We start from the raw sequence: 19,455 nt of genomic DNA, 5'->3' as shown, positions 1-19,455 counted from the left end.
AATTTATAGTTGCTGACCTTCTCCATCTCTGATCCCCAATGAATTCACTCTATTCCTGTTTTTTGTCTAATTGGCTGTTATTGCACTGAATCAGAAGCAAGATCTTGACAGCTTAAAGCATAATAATGTGCTGACATTGGAGAGGGTTCAAAGGAGGTTCACGAACATGATTCTGGGATTTAAAGGCTTGGCATATGAGGAGCATTTGATGGCTCTGGGTCTGTACTCACTGGAATTCAGAAGAATGAGGGGGGATTTCATTGAAACTGGTGGGATCACTCTGCTGCCAGAGGGGGGAGACTGTCTTTTGCTCACTGCTGGAAAGGTGAGAGGATGTGACTGTGCCTAGAGAATGTTACCCAGGTTTTCTGTGTTTTGGATCTGGATACGAATATGGACCTTTTCTCCCTAAGTCTTATAGCTTTTTTATATTCTGTGTTTTTTTTTGCCCAATCTTTCTCAGTTTTTTTGTGTACACAGGAGGGAGATTTGGGGAGGTCAATGTGCCTGCTCCATTTTTGTTCATTTATTTTTTAATGCAGGGAGGGTGGGACCTTAGGGGTTGACGCAGGGAGGGTGGGACCTTAGGGGTTGATGCAGGGAGGGTGGGACCTTAGGGGTTAATGATCGTGCTGCCGTTCTTTTCTTTCTTAGTTTCATGGCTATCTGGAGAAGAAGAATTTCAGAGTTGTATACTTTGATAATAAATGAACCTTCGAACCCTATTGAATAATGAAAGGCCTCAGTAGAGTGTATGTATAGAGGATGTTTCTATGATTTGGCAGGTCGGGGGGGGGGGGGAAGAGTCCAAGATCAGAGGACACAGCCTGAGAACAGAGGGACGTCTATTTAGAACGGAGATGAGGAGGAATTTCTTTAGCCAGAGTGGTGAATCTGTGGAATTCACTCCCACAGGCAGCTGTGGAGGCCAAGTCATTGGGTATATTAAAGGCAGAGGTTGATAGATTCTTGATTGTCAGGGCAACGAAGGGGTACGAGGGAGAAGGTAGGAGGCCAGGACAGAGAGGGAAATGGATCAGCCATGATGAAATGTCAGAGCAGACGCAATGGGCCAAATGGCCTGATTCTGCTCCTATATCTTGTGGTCTAAAAGTTCAGGAAGGAGTCTTCAGCTGCTCAATGAGGAACACAAGTTGGACTATTTGGAAAAGCTCTCCACAGTTCAGACCCAAGGTATTGTTACGTTGAAGTGTCACTCCATGTGAACGGTTCATTGTGAAACGCTCACCTTCCAGTCCCACTCACAAGCCGAAGGAGGTACTAAAAAATCAGCTTTATTTCAGCAATACAAAGGCAGCTTTGAACTTCTGTACAAATCTATGAAACTAAACCCTGATCTATTCTTCCAGTTTCTTGTGTGCAAATACTTTTTCTTCCAATTACATTCTTGTGCCCAGCTTCCAATAAACTCCAGAATGTAACTCTGGCCTGGCAAGGGTGATCATGTTATTTCCAAAAGACTGAACAACATCACCTGGCCTTTTGTTACACTGAGCTTATTGTCCGCAATAAAGTAGTACGATTGTATTAAGTCAGATATTCAGAGTTCTCCGGATATATACTGTACATGGTTTTGGTTCGAATACAAAAAATAAGAAAAAAGACGACAATAGTGTGGTCCGAGAGGTGGTTGCACAGAAAATTACTGAGGTTCTTTTCTGAGAGTTCGTTGTAATCTCAAAACGATGTCAAAGCTGTGATCTGGCGTTGCGTTCAGTTTCGATGAGGCATTCCTGCACGAGTCCTCGCGCACGCATTATCCCTAAACAGCAAAGAGGAGAATGATTAGCCAACCCAGCACTCACTACAGACGATTCAACAGAAAACAATTCTGCCCCCATAACCACCCATCGGCATATCCCAATTAAAGGCAGTGATTGGATTTGAATTCCCAGCCTCTGGATTACTGAGCAAGGAAGCCGGGATAACTATCACTGAGGATGTATGTGGCCTGACTGGTGGGTTTGAAGGCAATGGGAACTTCTACTCCAGGAGATACAGGAGCAGAATTAGGCCATTTGGCCCATCTAGTCTGCTCCACAGTTTCTTCATGACAGATCCATTTCTTTCTCAGCTCCAATCTCTGGCCTTCTCCCCAGATCTCTTCTTGCCCTGAAAAATCAAGAATCTGTCAACCTCTGCCTTAAATACACCCAAAGACTTGGCCTCCACAGCTGGCTGTGGAATGAATTCCACAGACTCACCACTCTCTGGCTAAAGAAATTCCTTCTCCTCTGTTCTAAAAGGAAGCTGAAGCTGACAGTATTCTGAGACTGTCCTCTCTGGTCTTTGAGCCCCCCACCATAGGAAACATGCTCTCCACATCCACTCTATCAAGGCCTTTCACCATTCGATAGGTTTCAATGAGGTCACTCTTCATTCTTCTGAATTCCAGTGAATACAGGCCCAGAGCCATCAAATGCTCTTCATATGACAAGCCTTTCAATCCTGGAGTCATTTTTGTGAACTTCCTTTGAACCTTCTCCAGTGTCAGCACATCATTTCTCAGACAAGGAGCCCAGAACTGCTCACAATACTCCAAGTGATTTACAAAGCCTCAACATTACATCCACTGTGTAGTGTTTCAGTTATGCTGTTATAGCAAAGATGTGGTCAAACTGGAAAGAGTTACAAGGATGTTGCCAGGACCTGAGAACTGAGTTACAGGTTGGGGTTGGCCAGGCTGGGTCCTTATTCCTTGGAGCACGGGAATGAGGGGTGACCTTACAGAAACATTTAAAATGATGAGGCATGGACGAGACTCTCCCCCAGGGTAGGGGCAGTCCAAAACTAGGGGGCACAGATTTAGAGTGAGAGGGAAAAGGTTTAAAAGAAACTTGAGGGGCAGCATTTTTGTCCAGAGAGTGGCCAGAGGAAGTTAGGGTACCATTGAAGAAGCACTTGAAAAGGTCCCAACCTTTTTCATACCATGGACCATTGCCATTAAGCCTTGGCTTTGAGGGATATGGGCCGAATGCGGGAAACAGGTGGGCACCATGATTGGATAGACTGGCTGGCCTGTTGCTCTATGACCCTCAGCTCCTGGACCACACTGAGCAGGCACACAGGAGTCTCCTCACAACAGCAGGTCAGGAACCAACGTGGCTGGACTCCATCTGATCAGAAGTGTGACTGAGATGATGTAACAGCCCATGACCTGACTCAGCACCAGCGAGCTCCAGGTGCCAAATTAAAGTTGTGAAATGTTCTTGCCACTGGACCCCAGAGCAGAAACAGTAACTAAACTTAGAATGCAAAAGGATAAGATTAGAAACTTTACAAATCACTGGTGAGAACACAGTCATAGAAAAGTACAGCACAGGAAATGGCCATTTGGCCTGTCTAGTCTGTGCCCAACCATTTAAACTGCCTGCACCGGTACCATAGCCCTCACACCCCATGTACCTATCCAAACTTCACTTAAACATTGAAATCGAGCTCACATGCACCACTTGTGCTGGCAGCTCGTTCCACACTCTCACCACCCTCTGAGTGAAAGAGTTTCCCCTCATGTTCTCTTTAAACTTTTCACCTTTCACCCTTAACCCATGACCTCTGGTTGTAGTCCCTCCCAACCTCAGTGGAAAAAGCCTGCTTGCATTTACCCTATCTATACCCCTCATAATTTTGTATACCTCAGCACATCTCCTCTCAATCTTCTATGTTCCGAGGAATAACGTCTCAACCTATTCAATTTTGCTTTATTAACTCAGATCCTCCAGACCCAGCAACATCCTTGTAAATTTTCTCTGTACTCTTTCAACCTTACTTACATCTTTCCAGTCAGTAGGTGACCAAAACTCCACACAATACTCCAAATTAGGCCTCACCAACATCTCATACAACCACAGGTGGAATACTGCGTGCAGGTCTGGTCGCTGCACTATTGGTGGGACGCGGCAGAGGAGATTCACCATGCTGTTACCTGGGTTGAAGAAATTCGAGAAGCCAGGTTTGTGGTCCTGGATGTGAAGGAGGCTGAGGAGGTATGGAACATTATGAAAGGCATGGACAGGGTAGATAGAGCTTATCAGTCGTGGCTGGCAACTCAGCTAGGAGGAAATCTCTGATCTCAAACCTCCGCTGCCTTGCAGCTACACCCACTCATGGGGAAGGCTGCAGAAGTAAACCCCAAGGAAGAATCTGGAGCTGGAGTCCCTAAGGCAGTCCGACATTGAGTTCAAACGCTGACTGCCAACTCCTGCCACACCGCTGGTGCCAAACTGCATCGGTCTCTGCAGTTCCCTTTGGATTCCCTAGCCTGCTACATCTTGCTCCCTATATCGTACTGCCCTGGCTCGTGTATCACAGATAGCTGGGACTCGGCATCCATGGTCGACCCTGGCCTCCAGAAGGCAGGGAGATGGTCCGAATCTTTTCCCTCCAGAGTTCAGGTATGAAAGTAAGCGGGTAGAGGTTAAGATCTGAGGCGCTTGTGTTAATTAAGAACAGCGTGGTTGATAATGGGAACATTACCAGATCAGGACGTGGTGAACTCAGATACATTTAAGCATTTGGACAGACATTTAACGAGTCACGGCACAGTGCCGGCAAATGGAACTTGTGCAGCCAAAGTCCAAGAGGACGACAGCCCAGAAACAGGCCATTTGGCCCATCTAGACTGTGCTGAACTATTGACCTGCATGCCCCTCCCATCCAGCTTGTCCATTCATTACGTGCCATATTGTCTGACGTGGGCGATCATGGTCTTTCCACGACCGTGACTGTTCTTGGCAAATTTTTCTACAGAAGGGGTTTGCTATCGCCGCCTTCTGGGCAGTGTCTTTCCAAGACGGGTGACCGCAGCCATTATCAATACTCTTCAGAGATTGTCTGCCTGGTGTCAGTGGTCACATGACCAGGACTTGTGATCTGCACCAGCTGCTCAAATGACCGTCACCACCTGCTCCCATGGTCACCTGACCCTGATTGGGGTGGGGGGGGTGCTAAACAGGCGCTACGTCTGGGGGACCTGCAGGAAGCGCCTTCCACCTCCTTTGATAGACATGTATCTCCACCACACCCGTCCACACAGCTCTGCAAATTTCTCATAAATGTTGAAATCGAGATGGCATCCACCACTTGTTCTGGCAGTTCGTTTCACACTCTCACCACCCTCTGAGTGAACAAATTTCCCCGTGTTCCCCTTAAACTTTCATTATAACTTCGTTGATTTTACATCTTGCACCGTACTGCTGCCACAGAATAAATTTCAAGACACACTGTATGTCAGTGATAATAAATCTGGTGTCCTCTGGAGCGCGGGACGCTGAGGGGAGATCTGACAGAGGTTTGTAAGATTAAGAGAGCCACAGACAGAGTGGACAGGGAGCATCTGTTTCCCAGGGTTGAATTGTCTAATACCAGAGGGCATTGAAGGGGAGAGGGGGTCGGTTCAAAGGGGATGTGAGGGGCAAGGTTGTTTCTTTGATTTAAAAAAAACACAGGGAGTGGGGGGTACCTGGCATGGTGCTGGAGACAGAAACACTGGTCGTTTAGACAGACACATGAACGAGAGGGGAATGGAAAGATATGGACACTGTGCAGGCCGAAGACTTTGTTCTGTTGGTTATTTGAATAGTAATTTGATTGGTTCAGCACAACACTGTGGGCCAAAGGGCCTGTTTCTGTGCTGTACTCTTCTATGATCTGATAACACAACATTTCGGATCTGGGACCATCCAGGAAAGGCAGGTCTGACATCCAAGCATAGGTGTTGTGGGCTGAAGGTCTGGTCAAGCATCCCTCGTGTCCTTTAAACAATTTGTTAACTCAGCTAAAGGACTCCTCACCATTACAAACTCTAAGAAACATCATTTATTTAAAAATCCAAACATTCTCCAAGTAGCAGGTCAGGCACCATCTGCGGAGAGAAGTATAATAAGTCAGCCATAATGGAGCAGACTCGACGGGCTGAATGGCCTCATTCTGCTTCAACGTCTTGTGGTCCACGTGGCTCTCCTGAGAGGCTCATCAACCTGAAACGTTAACTGTCCCTTTTCTACACAGACACAGCCTGACCTGACGAGCAGTCAGCCCCGTGTCTGTTTCGGCTTTCCACCGTGCTGCCATTACCTCGCTTTAGACGCTCCATTGCGCTTTTATTCCCAGCGTACGATGGCCGAACGTCTTTCCGCAGCTCTTCAATTATAGCCAGCAGTTCCGCATATTTACTCTGTGGTGCCTGGCCGTTGTTCATCGTCTAACACAGGAGACAAAGGGTTAAAAAACAAATACACTGACCCCCAACTGTTCTGTCACGGTCGATAAGGGGGGGTGAATGGAGCAGGTAACACACCAGGCCGAGGGAGGGGAGGGGTAGATCCTGGATCAGAGGTAATAAAACATAGCCTGATCAATGTAGACTACAGGAACTTCAGTCATGCCTCTGGTAAGGTCCCACAACATTGGAGCCCATGAGATTCCAAGATTCAAGATAGTTTACTGTCATTTCCAGTCATCATCATCATCATGATGTGCCGTGACATACTGACGTGACCATGATGTTCTTGGTAAATTTTTCTACAGAAGTGGTTTGACATTGCTTTCTCCTGGGCAGTGTCTTTACAAGACGGGTGACGCTCGGCACAGGAGTGCCTGTACATAAGGTGACTGACAGGAAATGATAAAGTAGTGGTGGTTGGGGTTGTGGAAGGGTGGAGGTGTCAATCAGCCTTACTGCTTGGGGAAAGTAACTGTTTTTGAGTCTGGTGGTCCTGGTGTGGATGCTACGTAGCCTCCTCCCCTGATGGGAGTGGGACAAACAGTCCATGAGTAGGGTGGGTGGGATTCTTCATGATGTCCCTGGCCCTTTTCCAACACCCTTCTGTATCTATGTCCTTGATGGCGGTCCAGCTAGTGCCAGTGATGCATTGGGCAGATTCAAGGTGAGCAGACAAATTGGATCAAAACTTGTGGAGGACTGCATTTGTGATTGGAAACCAGTAACCAAGGGCCGGCTGGTGGCACAACGACATCGGCGCCGGAACCGGGAGCGGAGGTTCCCCGGTTCAAAACCGGTCGGCTCTGCTCCCAAGCACGCTGTCCATCCGTGCCGGGTTGAGTGTCGAGACCGCAACTCGACCTCGTAAAAATAAAAGGGAAAATACTGCGAAAATATCTGTGTGGGGAGTGGCACGCCACACAGTCTCCCTCTCTCTCTCGCTCCGCGCCTTGTAAAAGTCATGAAAAAGACATCACGGACGCACGCACGGACACGCAGACGCCAAAAAAAACAGTAACCATAATGTCCATCAGAACACCGTATTTGGACATGAACAAACAATTTGGATGAAGACAGAGGAGAAATGGCCAATGAGTTATTGATATTGATACTGAGAAGGGCAGGCTTGAGCCACAGGACTATATGGACGAGTTCTGAAGTGGACAGTGGAACTCCCCTCCCTAACTCCTTTTGTGACGGAGGTGAGGGGAAGGGGTCGTCACAGTTACGTAGCAGTCAGTGCGATGCTATTACAGCTCAGTGCGTTCTGTTCAATTCTGACGTCCTCTGTAAGGAGTCAAGAGTCATAGAACACCACAGCTCAGGCCTTTCAGCCCATCTAGTCCATGCCAACCCATTTAAACTGTCTACTCCCATCGACCTGCATCAGGACCATGGCTTTCCATACCTCTACCATCCATGTACCTATACAAACTTCTCTTAAACATTGAAATCGAGCTCACATCCAGCACTTGCACTGGCAGCTCATTCTACACTCCCACCACCCTCCGAGTGAAGAAGTTTCCCCCCAAAACTCCCCTTAAACTTTTAATCTTTTACCCTTAACCCATGACCACTTGGGGAATAAAGCCTTAACCTACTCAACCTTTCCCTATAACTCAGGTCCTCAAGTCCCAGCAACATCCTTGTCAATTTTCTCTGCTCTCTTTCAACCTTATTTACATCTTTCCTGTGACCAGAACTGCACACAAAATTCCAAATTAGGCCTCACCAACGCCTTATACAATTTCAACATAACACCCATCTCCTGTACTCAATACTTTGATTTATGAAGGCCAAAAACTTTCTTTACGACCCTATGTACCTGTGACAGCACTTTCAATGTATTCCCAGATCCCTTTGTTCTACCACACCCCTCAATGCTGTACCATTCATTGTGTAAGACCTACCCCGGTTGGTCCTACTGAAGTGCAAAGCCTCGCACTTGTCTGCATTAAATTCCATCTGCCGTTTTTCAGCCCATTTTTCTAGCTGGTCCTGATCCCACTGCAAGCCATGATAGTGTTCCTCACGGTCCACTACATCCCTTATCTTGATGTCATCCACAAATTTGCTGATCCAGTTAACCACATCATCTGGATCATTGATTTAGATGACAAACAACAAAACTCGGCAACGATCCCTATGGTACACCACTAGTCACAGGCCTCCAGTCAGAGTGGCAACCACCTACTACCAGTCTCTGGCTTCTCTTGTGAAGCCAATGTCTAATCCAATTTGCTACCTCATCTTGAATGCCAAGTGACCGAACCTTCTTGACCAGCCTCCCATGTGGGATCTTTTCAAAGTTCTTGCTAAAGTCCACGTAGACAACACCCACTGCCTTGCCTTCATTCACTTTCCTGGTAACTTTCTCGAAAACTCTAAGATTGGTTAGACAGGACCTACCATGCACAAAGACATGCTGACTATCCCTAATCAGTCCTGGTCTATCTGTATAGGGTCCATGACTCCCTACCACATTGACTCACATCTACAGGGTCTGTTTTGTCTCCCAAGTAAATACAGATGCAAGAAATCCATTTAGGATTTTCCCCATCTCTTTCGGCTTCACACATAGATTATCATCCTGATCTTCCGGAGGATCAATTTTGTCCCTTCCAATCCTTTTGCTCTTAACATATCTGTAGAACCCCTTAGAATTCTCCTTCACCTTGTCTAAGTGGGCCCCTTATCTAAGAAAGGATGTGTTGACTTTGGAGGGGGTTCAAAGAAGGTTCACGAAAATGTTTCCAGGATTGAAAGGGTTGAAATATGAGGAGCGTTTGATGGTTCTGGGCCTGTACTCACTAGAATTCAGAAGAATTCATCGAAACTTATCAAATGTTAAAAGGTCTCATTAGAGTGATGTGAAGAGGATGTTTCCTGTGGTGGGAGAGTCCAAGATCAGAGGACACAGCCTCAGAAGACAGGGACGTCCATTAGAATGAAGATGAGGAGGAATTTCTTTAGCTAAGAATGGTGAATCTGTGGAATTCATTGCCACAGGCAGCTGTGAAGCCCAAGGCATTGAGTATATTTAAGGCAGAGGTTGATAAATTTCTTCATTAGTCAGGGCATGAAGGGATACGGGGAGAAGGCAGGAGACGGGGACTGAAAGAGAAATAGATCAGTCTTGATGAAATGTCTGAGTAGACTCCATGGGCCAAATAGCCTAATTCTGCTCCTATATCTTATGGTGATATCCAAAAAGGAGCAGAATCTTATCTGCAAGCCGAAAACAAACAGGGAAGACATAAAACAAGTACAGAACTTTTGCTACTTAGGAATCTGGGTGACATCAGATGGCAGGTGCGACATGGATGTCAAAAGAAGAATAGGGATGGCAAAAGTCAAGTCAAGTTTATTGTCATTTCGACCATAAGCTGCTGGTACAGTACACAGTAAAAATGAAACAACATTCCTCCAGGACCCTGGTGCTACATGAAACAACACAAAACTACACTAGACTATGTGAGACAACACAAGGCTACACTAGACAACGTAAAACAACATAAAAACTGCAGTAGATTACAGACCTGCACAGGACTACATAAAGTGCACAAAACAGTACAATAATTAATAAACAATAGGCAGAGTAGAGGACAAATTACAATATAATAATAAATGATGTAGATGTCTGAGTATTGAGTCGTCTGATGGCTTGGGGGAAGAAACTGTTGCACAGTCTGGCCGTGAGAGCCTGAATGCTTCGGTCCCTTTTGCCGGATGGCAGGAGGGAGAAGAGTTTGTGTGAGGGGTGTGTGGGGTCCTTCACTATACCGTTAGCTTTATGACACCTTTACGAGAATGAAGAGTATACTGACCAACACTAAACTAGGCATGACAACCCGCCTTAGAGTACTGAAATGTTACGTTTATCCAGTTATGTTATATGGATCAGAATGTTGGACAATATCTAGTAACATGAGGAAACAAATTGAAGCAGCAGAGATGTGGTTTTTGAGGAGGATGCAAAGAATATCATGGATGAAACGAATATCTAACGAGGATGTCATGAACAGAGCAAACACAAAAATAGAAATAATGTATGAGATCATGAAAAGGCAACGTAACTTTGTTGGACGTGATTAGGAAAGAGGACTTAGAATGTACGGTAATTATGGGAAAGATTGAAGGGAAGAAAGCAAGAGGAAGACAAAGACAAATGATGATGGAGACAGCAGCCAGAGAACTGGAAATGAATACCAATGAATTGATCCACTTGACCCGAAACAGGAGTGTGTGGGCCTTGGCAGTCAAAGCTCAAACTGGGCACGGCACCTGATGATGATGATATCTGATGGTCTGCCAGAGCAACCTCATGTCTTCTTTTAGCCCTCCTGGTTTATTTTTTTTTAGTTCTCTTGCATTTATTATATTCCTTTAAGTACCTAATTTTTTTTAACCTGTCTATACCTGCCAAGCACCTCCTCCTTTATCCTAACCAGGGCCTCAATATTTCTCAACAACCAAAGTTCCCCAACCTGTTTTCTTTACCTTTTATTCTGACAGGCACATACAAGCTTTATACCTTCAAATTTTCATTTCTGAAGGCCCCCCAACTACAGCTTTGCCAGAAAATAATCTGTCCCAATCCACACTTGCCAGATCCTTCCTGATGTCATCAAAATTGGCCTTTCTCCAATTTATTCTTAACCTGAGGACCAGACCTGTCTTTTCCATAATTACTTTGAAACTAATGGCATCAAGTTCTCCAATACAAACTTCTGTCACTTGCCGTCTCATTCCCTAATAGCAAATCAACTATCACACACTCTCTAATTGGGACTTCTATGAACCGATTAAGGAAACTTTCCTGACCACATTTTACAAACTATCCCTCCAGCTCTTTTACAATATGGGAGTCCTAGCCAATATGTGAAAAGTTAAAATCCCTTACTATAACATCTTTATCTTTCTTGCAAGTCTATGATCTCTCCATACATTTGTTCCTCTATCCTGCAGACTGTTGTGTGGTCTATAATATTCATTCATGGCTCCGTCTGTCTAAGTAGACAATGGGTGCGCTCGTTCTGGGGCGGAGACCCAGGCGATGAATATGGAGATCCTGGGCTGCCCAGACATCAAGATCCCCCTCTCGGCCTCGCAGATGTGGTCCAAAGGAACGCGAAGTAGTACATTTGGCATCAGCTTGGCTGCAGGAGCTGCCGGGAGGGGACGTGACACGTCATCCAACCGCCTCAGGGGCTCCACTCCGGATTTGTGTAGGATTTACTCCTTAGCCTTCTCTTCTCCCGAAGATACTCCCAAGGCAGTGGGATCCGTAACCCTGGATAGGGGCCCATACCAGGTACTGTCAGCCGGAGCCAGCTGGGCCCAGGACTCGTGTAAGGCAGGGTCGTCACGCCCTGTAGTAGTGACATATGGAGCCACTACCCACTACCTTAGGTCTATAATATAATCCCATTTATATTGTCATACCTTTCTTATTCGTCAGTTCTACCCATAATGCCTCACTAGACATCCTCCAGTCTGTCCTGACTGAAAACAGCTTTGACATTTTCCCTGACTAGTAACGCCACCCCTCTCTCTTTTATCCCTCCCACTTTGTTACGTCTAACCCCAGAATATTGAGCTGCCAGTCCTGCCCCTCCTGCAACCAAGCCTCACTAACGACTACACTGTCATATTTCCCACTGTTGGTCCATGCCCTGAGCTCATCTACCTTTTCTGTGATACTCCTTGCAATGAAATATACGCAGCTCAGAACATCAGTCCCTCCGTGCTCAACCTTTTGATCCCTGGCTTCCTATGTCGGATTAACAATGCAGCATTAGCAAATCTGCCTACTAGGATATTAGTCCCCCTCCAGTTCAGGTGCAAACCATCCTTTCTGCACAGGTCCCACCTTCCCTGGAATATCTTATGCCCTCCCTCCTACACCAACTGCTTGGCCAAGTGTTAAACTGTATAATCTTCCTAGTTCTGGCCTCACTAGCATGTGGCATGGGTAGCAAGCCTGAGATCACAACCCTGGAGGTCCTGCCCTTTAACTTAGCACCCAACTCCCTGAACTCACTTTGCAGATCCCTCCTACCCCCGTCATTGGCACCAACATGGACCACGACCTCTGGCTGATCACCCTCCCATGTAAGAATACTGAGGACTCGATCCGAGATGTTCCGGACCCTGGCACCCGAGAGGTAACAAACCATCCGGGATTCCCAACCTCGGCTACAGGACCTGCTTTCTGCTCCCCTATCACTACAGCTCTCTCTTCAGCTCCTCCTGGCCCCCTTCCCTTCCCTCCCGGCAAACACAGCCAGAGACCTGACTGCTGTGGCTTTGCTCTGCTTGGTCGTCACCCCTCCCCCACCCAAGTGTCCAAAGGCTGAGGACACGAACTGCTGTTGGGAGGAACGGCCGCAGGGGTACCCTGCACTGGCTGCGTATTCCCTTTCCTCCTCTTGATGACCACCTGTGTCCTGCACCTACCTCCCTGTATGTCCCATCTCCCACCCCCCCAGCCACCCGAATGATCCAGAGTTCACCCAGTTCCAGCTCCAACTCCTTAACGTGGCTTGTTAGAAGCTGCAGCTGGATGCACTTCTTGCAGTTGTAGTCATCAGGGACACTGGAGATCTCCCTGCCTCCCTACATCCCGCAAGAGGAGATTTCACTCTCCTGACATCTCCACTGTGGTAAGTGTACAAAAGAATAAATAACAGGGGCAGAAAAAAATCTACCTATGACCTACACCAGGGGTAGGCAACCTTAAGCACAAATGATTTTCTAGCATGTGTTATTCATTAATTTGAGGCAAAATGTAACTAGATGTATTTAAATAGATACTTCCAATATTTCAAGTTTTTTATGGCATTTATCTGGCCCACCATCTGCTCATTAATACGCGATCCGGCCCACAGAGGCAAAAAGGTTGCCGACCCCTGACCTACACCTCTCCCACTCTAACACTGGCCCACTCACACAATGGCCGCTCCACTTAAACCCAATTGTGCTTTATTGGACCTTGTCAGGTGTCTAATTATGCACAATTCAATTACCTCTCGGGAACTGCAGTGCGCAAAATGTGCTGACTGCCCCCCTCCCGCGCTTTTAAACTCGCTCTCCCTCTAAACAATCCTGCGTCTCCTTGAGAACTGTGACATGCGAAGTCTGTACAGTCGGCCCTCCGTATCTGTGGATTCAACCAACCGCGGATTAAAAATATTCAGCGGGAAAAAAAAACTCCAAAAAGCTCCAAAGAGCAAAACTTGAATTTGCCCCGCACCGAGCACTACATTGAATTCATGCAAATGAAGTGATGTGTGGGCAAACCCTGCTGTGGCCTCCCGCCATTTCACAGATCCTCAGTCTCTGTCCAGCACTCCTTGTCTGAGCATTGTCCGCCTCGCGTCTCCTTCATTCGCTACTTGTGTTGTGAGTGGGAGGAGGGAGTTTAAGGCTAGTAAGGGATGGCTGGCTAGCTATGTAGAGCGCCACAGCCTCAAGAACTTAAAGATCACGGGAGAATCAGCATCGGCTGATGCCCAGGCAGCATCAGCGTTCCCAGAAGAGCTACGATGGTTGCGTCTGTACTGAGCATGTACAGACTTTTATTTTCTCGTCATTATTCCCTAAACAATACAGTATAACTATTTACATCACATGTCCATTGTATTAGGTATCATAAGTAATCTAGAGATGATCTAAAATATGCTGGAGCATGTGCATAGGTTATATGCAAATACTATGCTATTTTATATAAGGGACTTGAGCATCCATGGATTTTGGTATCCGCGGGGGGGGGGGGGGTCCTGGAACCAATCTCCTGCGGATTCGGAGGGACGACTGTATGTCCTCCCGCTGTCCAAAGTCCTACCGGTTAGTAGGTCAATTCGTCATTGTAAATCGTTTCATGATTAGGCCAAGGTTAAATCGGGGGTTGCTGGGCAGTACAACTCAAAGTGCCTATTCTGCACTCTCTGGTTAAATGAACAAGTATCTTGTCAGGTCTCTGTTGAGGGTAGTTGAGAGCACAGTGGGACCTGAACGCAGGCTACAGCAAGAGCCCCGAAGAGGGCGTTTAACCTCCTCCAGCCAGACGATCTGAGATTGCCAGGTGAACAAGCATCATGTTGCCCAGTAAAACCTCTTTGCAATGTGTGTGTTGTGTGCACACCCAGCGCGTATGACAAACGGGGAACTGGCAGCTGAGTGTGAGTGTGGGAATGAGTAATAGGACAGAGAGAGAGACAGACAGACAGGACAGAACACGGGCAGCAGAGGGGAGGGTGCGGAAAATGTGCACGCAGCTGGAACATTCAAGGATTGGACGGGGATCTATGATCCAACTCTGAATAATAATCATCTTATTTATCGAGAACTTTTCATACAGATGTAATTCAAAGTGCTTTACAGTGGGATAAAGTGCAAACATGAAAATAAAAGACAAAAATATGCTAGTTAAAAGCAAGGTTAAATTAATAGGTTTTGAGCTGAAGGTTAAAAATGTCAACTGAGTCTGTATTAAGTTCCACAGTTTAGGGACCCGGTGCGAGATGCCGCATTCACGGACCCTGGGACTGTCGGGCAAATTCTCTCAGCCTCGCCTCAGTTGGTTAAATCTCTCCAGTAAATTGATCTGATCGGAGCCGGAGGAGCCTTGCGCAGCAGGAATAGCTCCGTGATACCGAATCCGTACCGGGAGGGACTGGGCAGCGGAGGGTCAGAGGGATTTGTACCAGAGTCTGCCCCGGACAGCCTCTGGGAAACAGGTTCGGTAGCGAACTGATGGGACGCGTGAGAAACCCACAGAGGAGGAAAGGCCCCCGGTCTCCCGACAGCCCGTGGTCGCTGCGGGTCCAGACACCGTCGGTTGGCAAACGACAGGCGTTTACGCTATTCCCTGGTTTTGTAGGCTCTACCCGGAACTGGGTCCAGGCCGCCCGCCGCTCTCAAACACCGGGGCTGGTCCGGGACGACCACCGCTCCCACACAACCCAGGGACCGGCTCCAGACCGCTCCCACACACCGGGGACCCCGGGACCGGGTCCAAGTCGCCCACCGCTCCCCCACACCGGGGACCCCGGGACCGGGACAAGGCCGCCCGCCGCTCCCCCACACCGGCGACCCTGGGGCCGGTCCGGTCCATCCGCCGGTCCTCCACATCGGGGACCCCGGGACCGGGTCCAGGCCGCTCCCCCACACCGGCGACCCTGGGGCCGGTCCGGTCCGTCCGCCGGTCCTCCACACCGGCGACCCCGGGACCTGGTCCAGGCCGCCCGTCGCTCCCACACACCGAGGACCCTGTGACCAGTCCGGTCCGCCCGCCACTCCTCCACACCAGCGACCCTGTGACCAGTCCGGTCCGCCCGCCACTCCTCCACACCGGGTATCCCGGGACCGGGTCCAGGCCGCTCCGACACACCAGCGACCCTGTGACCAGCCCAGTCACCGGGTCCAGGCCGCCCATCGCGCTCAGGCACCGGGAACTGCGACAAAGGGAACCCCCGGTGTGCGGACCAGGTACCGGTGGGGAAAGCGGCCCGACTCCCCCTCTCTCGCCCAGTCCGCGGCACTGGACCACCGTCCCCTCCCCCGGGGCTGAGCCCCACCGGCCGGACACACGAGTCCCCAGCGGCCCCACCGGCCTCCGGACCGCGACCTCTCACCTCCGACCTCCCTCCGTCCATCTCAACCAACACTTCCGACGCGTCGCCGCCCTCATGTCTCCTCCGCGCTGCATGCCGGGACCCTGACGCCACGTGGTCTGGGGGCGACACAAGCGGGGTAGCCCCCGGGTCCTACCGCCCGTGGCTCACTGGCGACCCCAACCACGTGTTCAGGCTCTCGGTCACTGAGAGCGGGACACCTCCTGTCCTAATCTGAAAGCAACGCACACAAAATGCTGGAGGAACTCAATAGGTTAGGCAGCATCCGTGGAAAAGAGTCAGCCTGATTCGACGTTTCAGGCTGAGTGAGTCCTGAAGAAGGGTCTCACTCCGAAACGTCGACTGTTTACTCTTTTCCAAGGATCCCTGGTCTGCTGGGTTCCTCCAGCATTTTGTAGCATCTGCAGTTTTTTCGTGTTTGTGTTCTTAATCTGGTTATGTCAGTGTCACAGGTACCGAGCATATTGTTTATTGAAAGTTCCGAAGTACATTTATTGTCGAAGTATAATACAACCCTGAGATTCGTCTCCTAACAGGCAGCCAGGAAACAAGAAACCCAAAACAAACCCCATCTACGTGAACAAAGACTGTCTAACATCCAATGTGTAGAGAAAAATACACATTCCATATCCATTAAAAAATAAAATAGCCCATAATAAAGACGAAACACCCAAGGTGCCGTGTAAAAAAAACACAATGCAAATAGTAACCGCTAGCAGATAGCGTTTCTGGTCTGAAGTCCGCAAGAGTCCCACAGTTCAGCGCAGAACCGGGTAAACGTCTTGGAGCAGCGATGCGAAACAGCCCCAGCTCAATTCTCCATCCGAACATTCAGATGGGATCATTGCGGTATGCATTGAGATAGAACGAGGTAAAACGGAGTGTGTTATAGTTACAGAGAACGTGCAGAATCAGGTTTAATGTCACAGGCATATGAGCAGAAATGTGTTGCTGTGCAGCAGGACAATGCAATACATGTTATAAATGACATTACAATGTGTATATACACTGTACTCCTGCTTTTTCAGTCGGCGCGGATCCGAAATAACATCTCCTCCTTGCTGAGCATCAACACTGGCGCACCTCAACAATGCATGTTCTGTTCTGCTCTCTCTCAAACACCATCTGTAAATTTGCCGCAACTGTTGTTGGCAGAATCTCAGATGGTGACGGGAGGGCGTACAGGAGCGAGACAGGGCAGCTGGTTGAGAGGTGTCCCAGCAACAACCTCGCACTCAACCACAGAATTGATCGCGGACTTCAGGAAGGGTAAGACAAGGGAACACACACCAATCCTCACAGAGGGATCAGAAAAAGAGTCTTTAGATCAGGAGACAGAGAGGAATTGAAACGTGTGCCAACGAGCTAAAGGAGAAGATGAAAGTGGCGAAAGAGGAACACAGGAGGGAGCTGGGGATCAAGCTTCGGCAGAGAGGCACACGGGAGGTGAGGAGAGACATGAGGAACATCACTGGCTTCAATCAGCCTAGTTGTAGAGCCTCAGAATGCAGCCGTGAATGGGCTAATGAGTTAAACCAATTCTTCAAGATATTTGACAATTGTCCTCAGCACACCAGTCCAGGTGCCAAGCAACCCAATGCTTCCTCAGCACCAGGGCCCTACCCTCCTCCCCCCTCCAGTTCAACACACGGATGAACAACACAGGCTATCACAGTCCATATCCCTGCACCTACCATCCACACCTCCACATACCAAATGCTATCGTCCCAATCTTTACCTCCCTCAGCCCACTTTCCACCAACTCCCCAGTTATCATGGACTCACTTTCACTACTGAGCAGGAGAGAGGAGATCTGGGGAAACCCAGACACGGCAAAGTTTTGGGACCGGATGGTGTGAACCCCAGGGTCCTGAAGGAGTGTGCTGAGCAGCTGTGTGGAATTCTCCAGCGCATTTTCAATCTGAGTCTCGGCCTGGAAAGGGTCTCAACTGTATGGAAAATATCCCGTGCGGTCTCAGTACCCAAGAAGGGCCAACTGAAAGTCTTGAATGACTACTGTCCAGTGGCCCTGACCTCACACATCATGAAGACCCTAGAGAGGCTCGTCCTGGCTCACCTCCGACCCCAGTCAGATCAGCCCTCAATCCCCTGCAGTTTGCCTACCAGGAGTACACTGGAGTTGACGATGCTGTCATCTACCTGCTGAACGGAGCCTGCTCCCATTTGGATAAGAAGGGCTGCACTGTGAGGATCATGTTTTTTTAATTTCTCAAGGAAGTATTTCTTCAATACCACACAGCTCTCATTGCTGGGGGGGGGGGGAAGCTCCACTCGATGCAGGTTGGCACTTCCATTGTATCCGGGATAACTGCAGACCACAGTTTGTGCAGCTTCAGAGCTGTGTGTCAGACATGGCTGTAAGCAGCACTGGGGCCCTATAGGGGACTGTATTGGCTCCCTTCCTGTTTACCCTGTATACCTTGAACTTTAAATACAACACTGAGTCATGTCATCTGCAGAAATTCTTCGATGACTCAGGAATAGTTGGGTGAATGAAGGGAAGATGGGAGGATGAATACAGGATCCTGGTGGAGGACTTTGTCAGATGGTGCAAGCTGAATCATCTGCAGCTCAATATCAGTGAGACAAAGGAGATAGTGATGGACCTTAGGAAGACTAACCCTGCACTGCTCCTTGCCTACTCCTGATAGTGAGGATATAGATGTGGTGAGGAGCTACACGTACCTAGGGTGCACCTGGATTACAGACTGGAGTGGAGCACCAACACAGAGGCTGTGTACAAGGGCCAGAGTCACCTCTACTTCCTGAGGAAACTGAGGTCCTTTGGAGTATGTAGGCCTCTCCTTCACATGTTCTACCAGTCTGTTGTCACCAGTGCAATCTCCTATGATGTGGTGTTCTGGGGCAATGGCATCAACACGGTTAATGCCAATAGGCTCAATAAACTGATTAGAAAGGCTGGCTCTGTTATAGGAGTCAAACTGGACACACTGGAGGCTGTGGTAGAATGAAGGACCCCACGGAAAACCCTGGCAATTCTGGACAACGTTTCTCACCCTCTGCGTGCCACCTTGGCTGAACAGAGGAGCAGTTTTCGTAACAGGCTAAGGCACCTGTGCTGCTCCAAAGAGCGCTGTATGAGGTCATTCTTACCCTCAGCCATTAGGCTCTATAATGAGTCAACCTGTAGCTGGGGAAGTGATGGTTCCCTCCTGCTAGACTGTTTGAGGTAACTTTTTTTAATTCTTTCTGCTTCTCTTCTAAAATTTGTATATTTGTATATGTGTGAACTTGTAATGCAACTGTGAAGCTGTAATTTCCTTTGGGATCAATAAAGTATCTGTTATCTAAGTGGAGAGAGTGAGCAAGTTCAAGTTCCTGGATGTCAGTATCTCTGAGGATCTGTCCTGGGCCCAACATATTGATGCAGTTACAAAGAAGGCACGACAGCAGCTAGATTTCATTAGGAGTTTGAGGAGATTTGGTATGTCACCAAAAACATTTGCAAATTTCTACAGATGTCAGTCAGTCAGTGGGTGCGGTCCCGAATCTGGGGTTGGTGGCTATGCACCTCCATCTTCTTCGATCTTG

At 48.3% G+C, this 19,455-nt stretch overlaps 1 protein-coding gene across 1 annotated transcript; it reads right to left on the bottom strand.

Moving 5' to 3' along the window:
• Window positions 1–1,128: 1,128 nt before the first annotated feature.
• LOC134359698 (cyclin-dependent kinase 2-associated protein 1) lies at window positions 1,129–16,091 on the bottom strand. The gene is made up of 3 exons (XM_063073206.1): window positions 15,883–16,091; window positions 6,097–6,223; window positions 1,129–1,783 (listed from the first exon to the last, which is right to left on the bottom strand). The coding sequence occupies exons 1-3, from the start codon at window positions 15,901–15,903 to the stop codon at window positions 1,710–1,712; spliced, it is 222 nt and encodes a 73-aa protein (XP_062929276.1). The 5' UTR covers window positions 15,904–16,091; the 3' UTR covers window positions 1,129–1,709.
• Window positions 16,092–19,455: the final 3,364 nt, after the last annotated feature.

Source organism: Mobula hypostoma, chromosome 21, assembly GCF_963921235.1.
Source record: "Mobula hypostoma chromosome 21, sMobHyp1.1, whole genome shotgun sequence".
NCBI lineage: Eukaryota > Metazoa > Chordata > Chondrichthyes > Myliobatiformes > Myliobatidae > Mobula > Mobula hypostoma.
The sequence above is the reverse complement of the archived record's forward strand: the minus strand, read 5'-3'. Positions and strand labels throughout refer to the sequence as shown.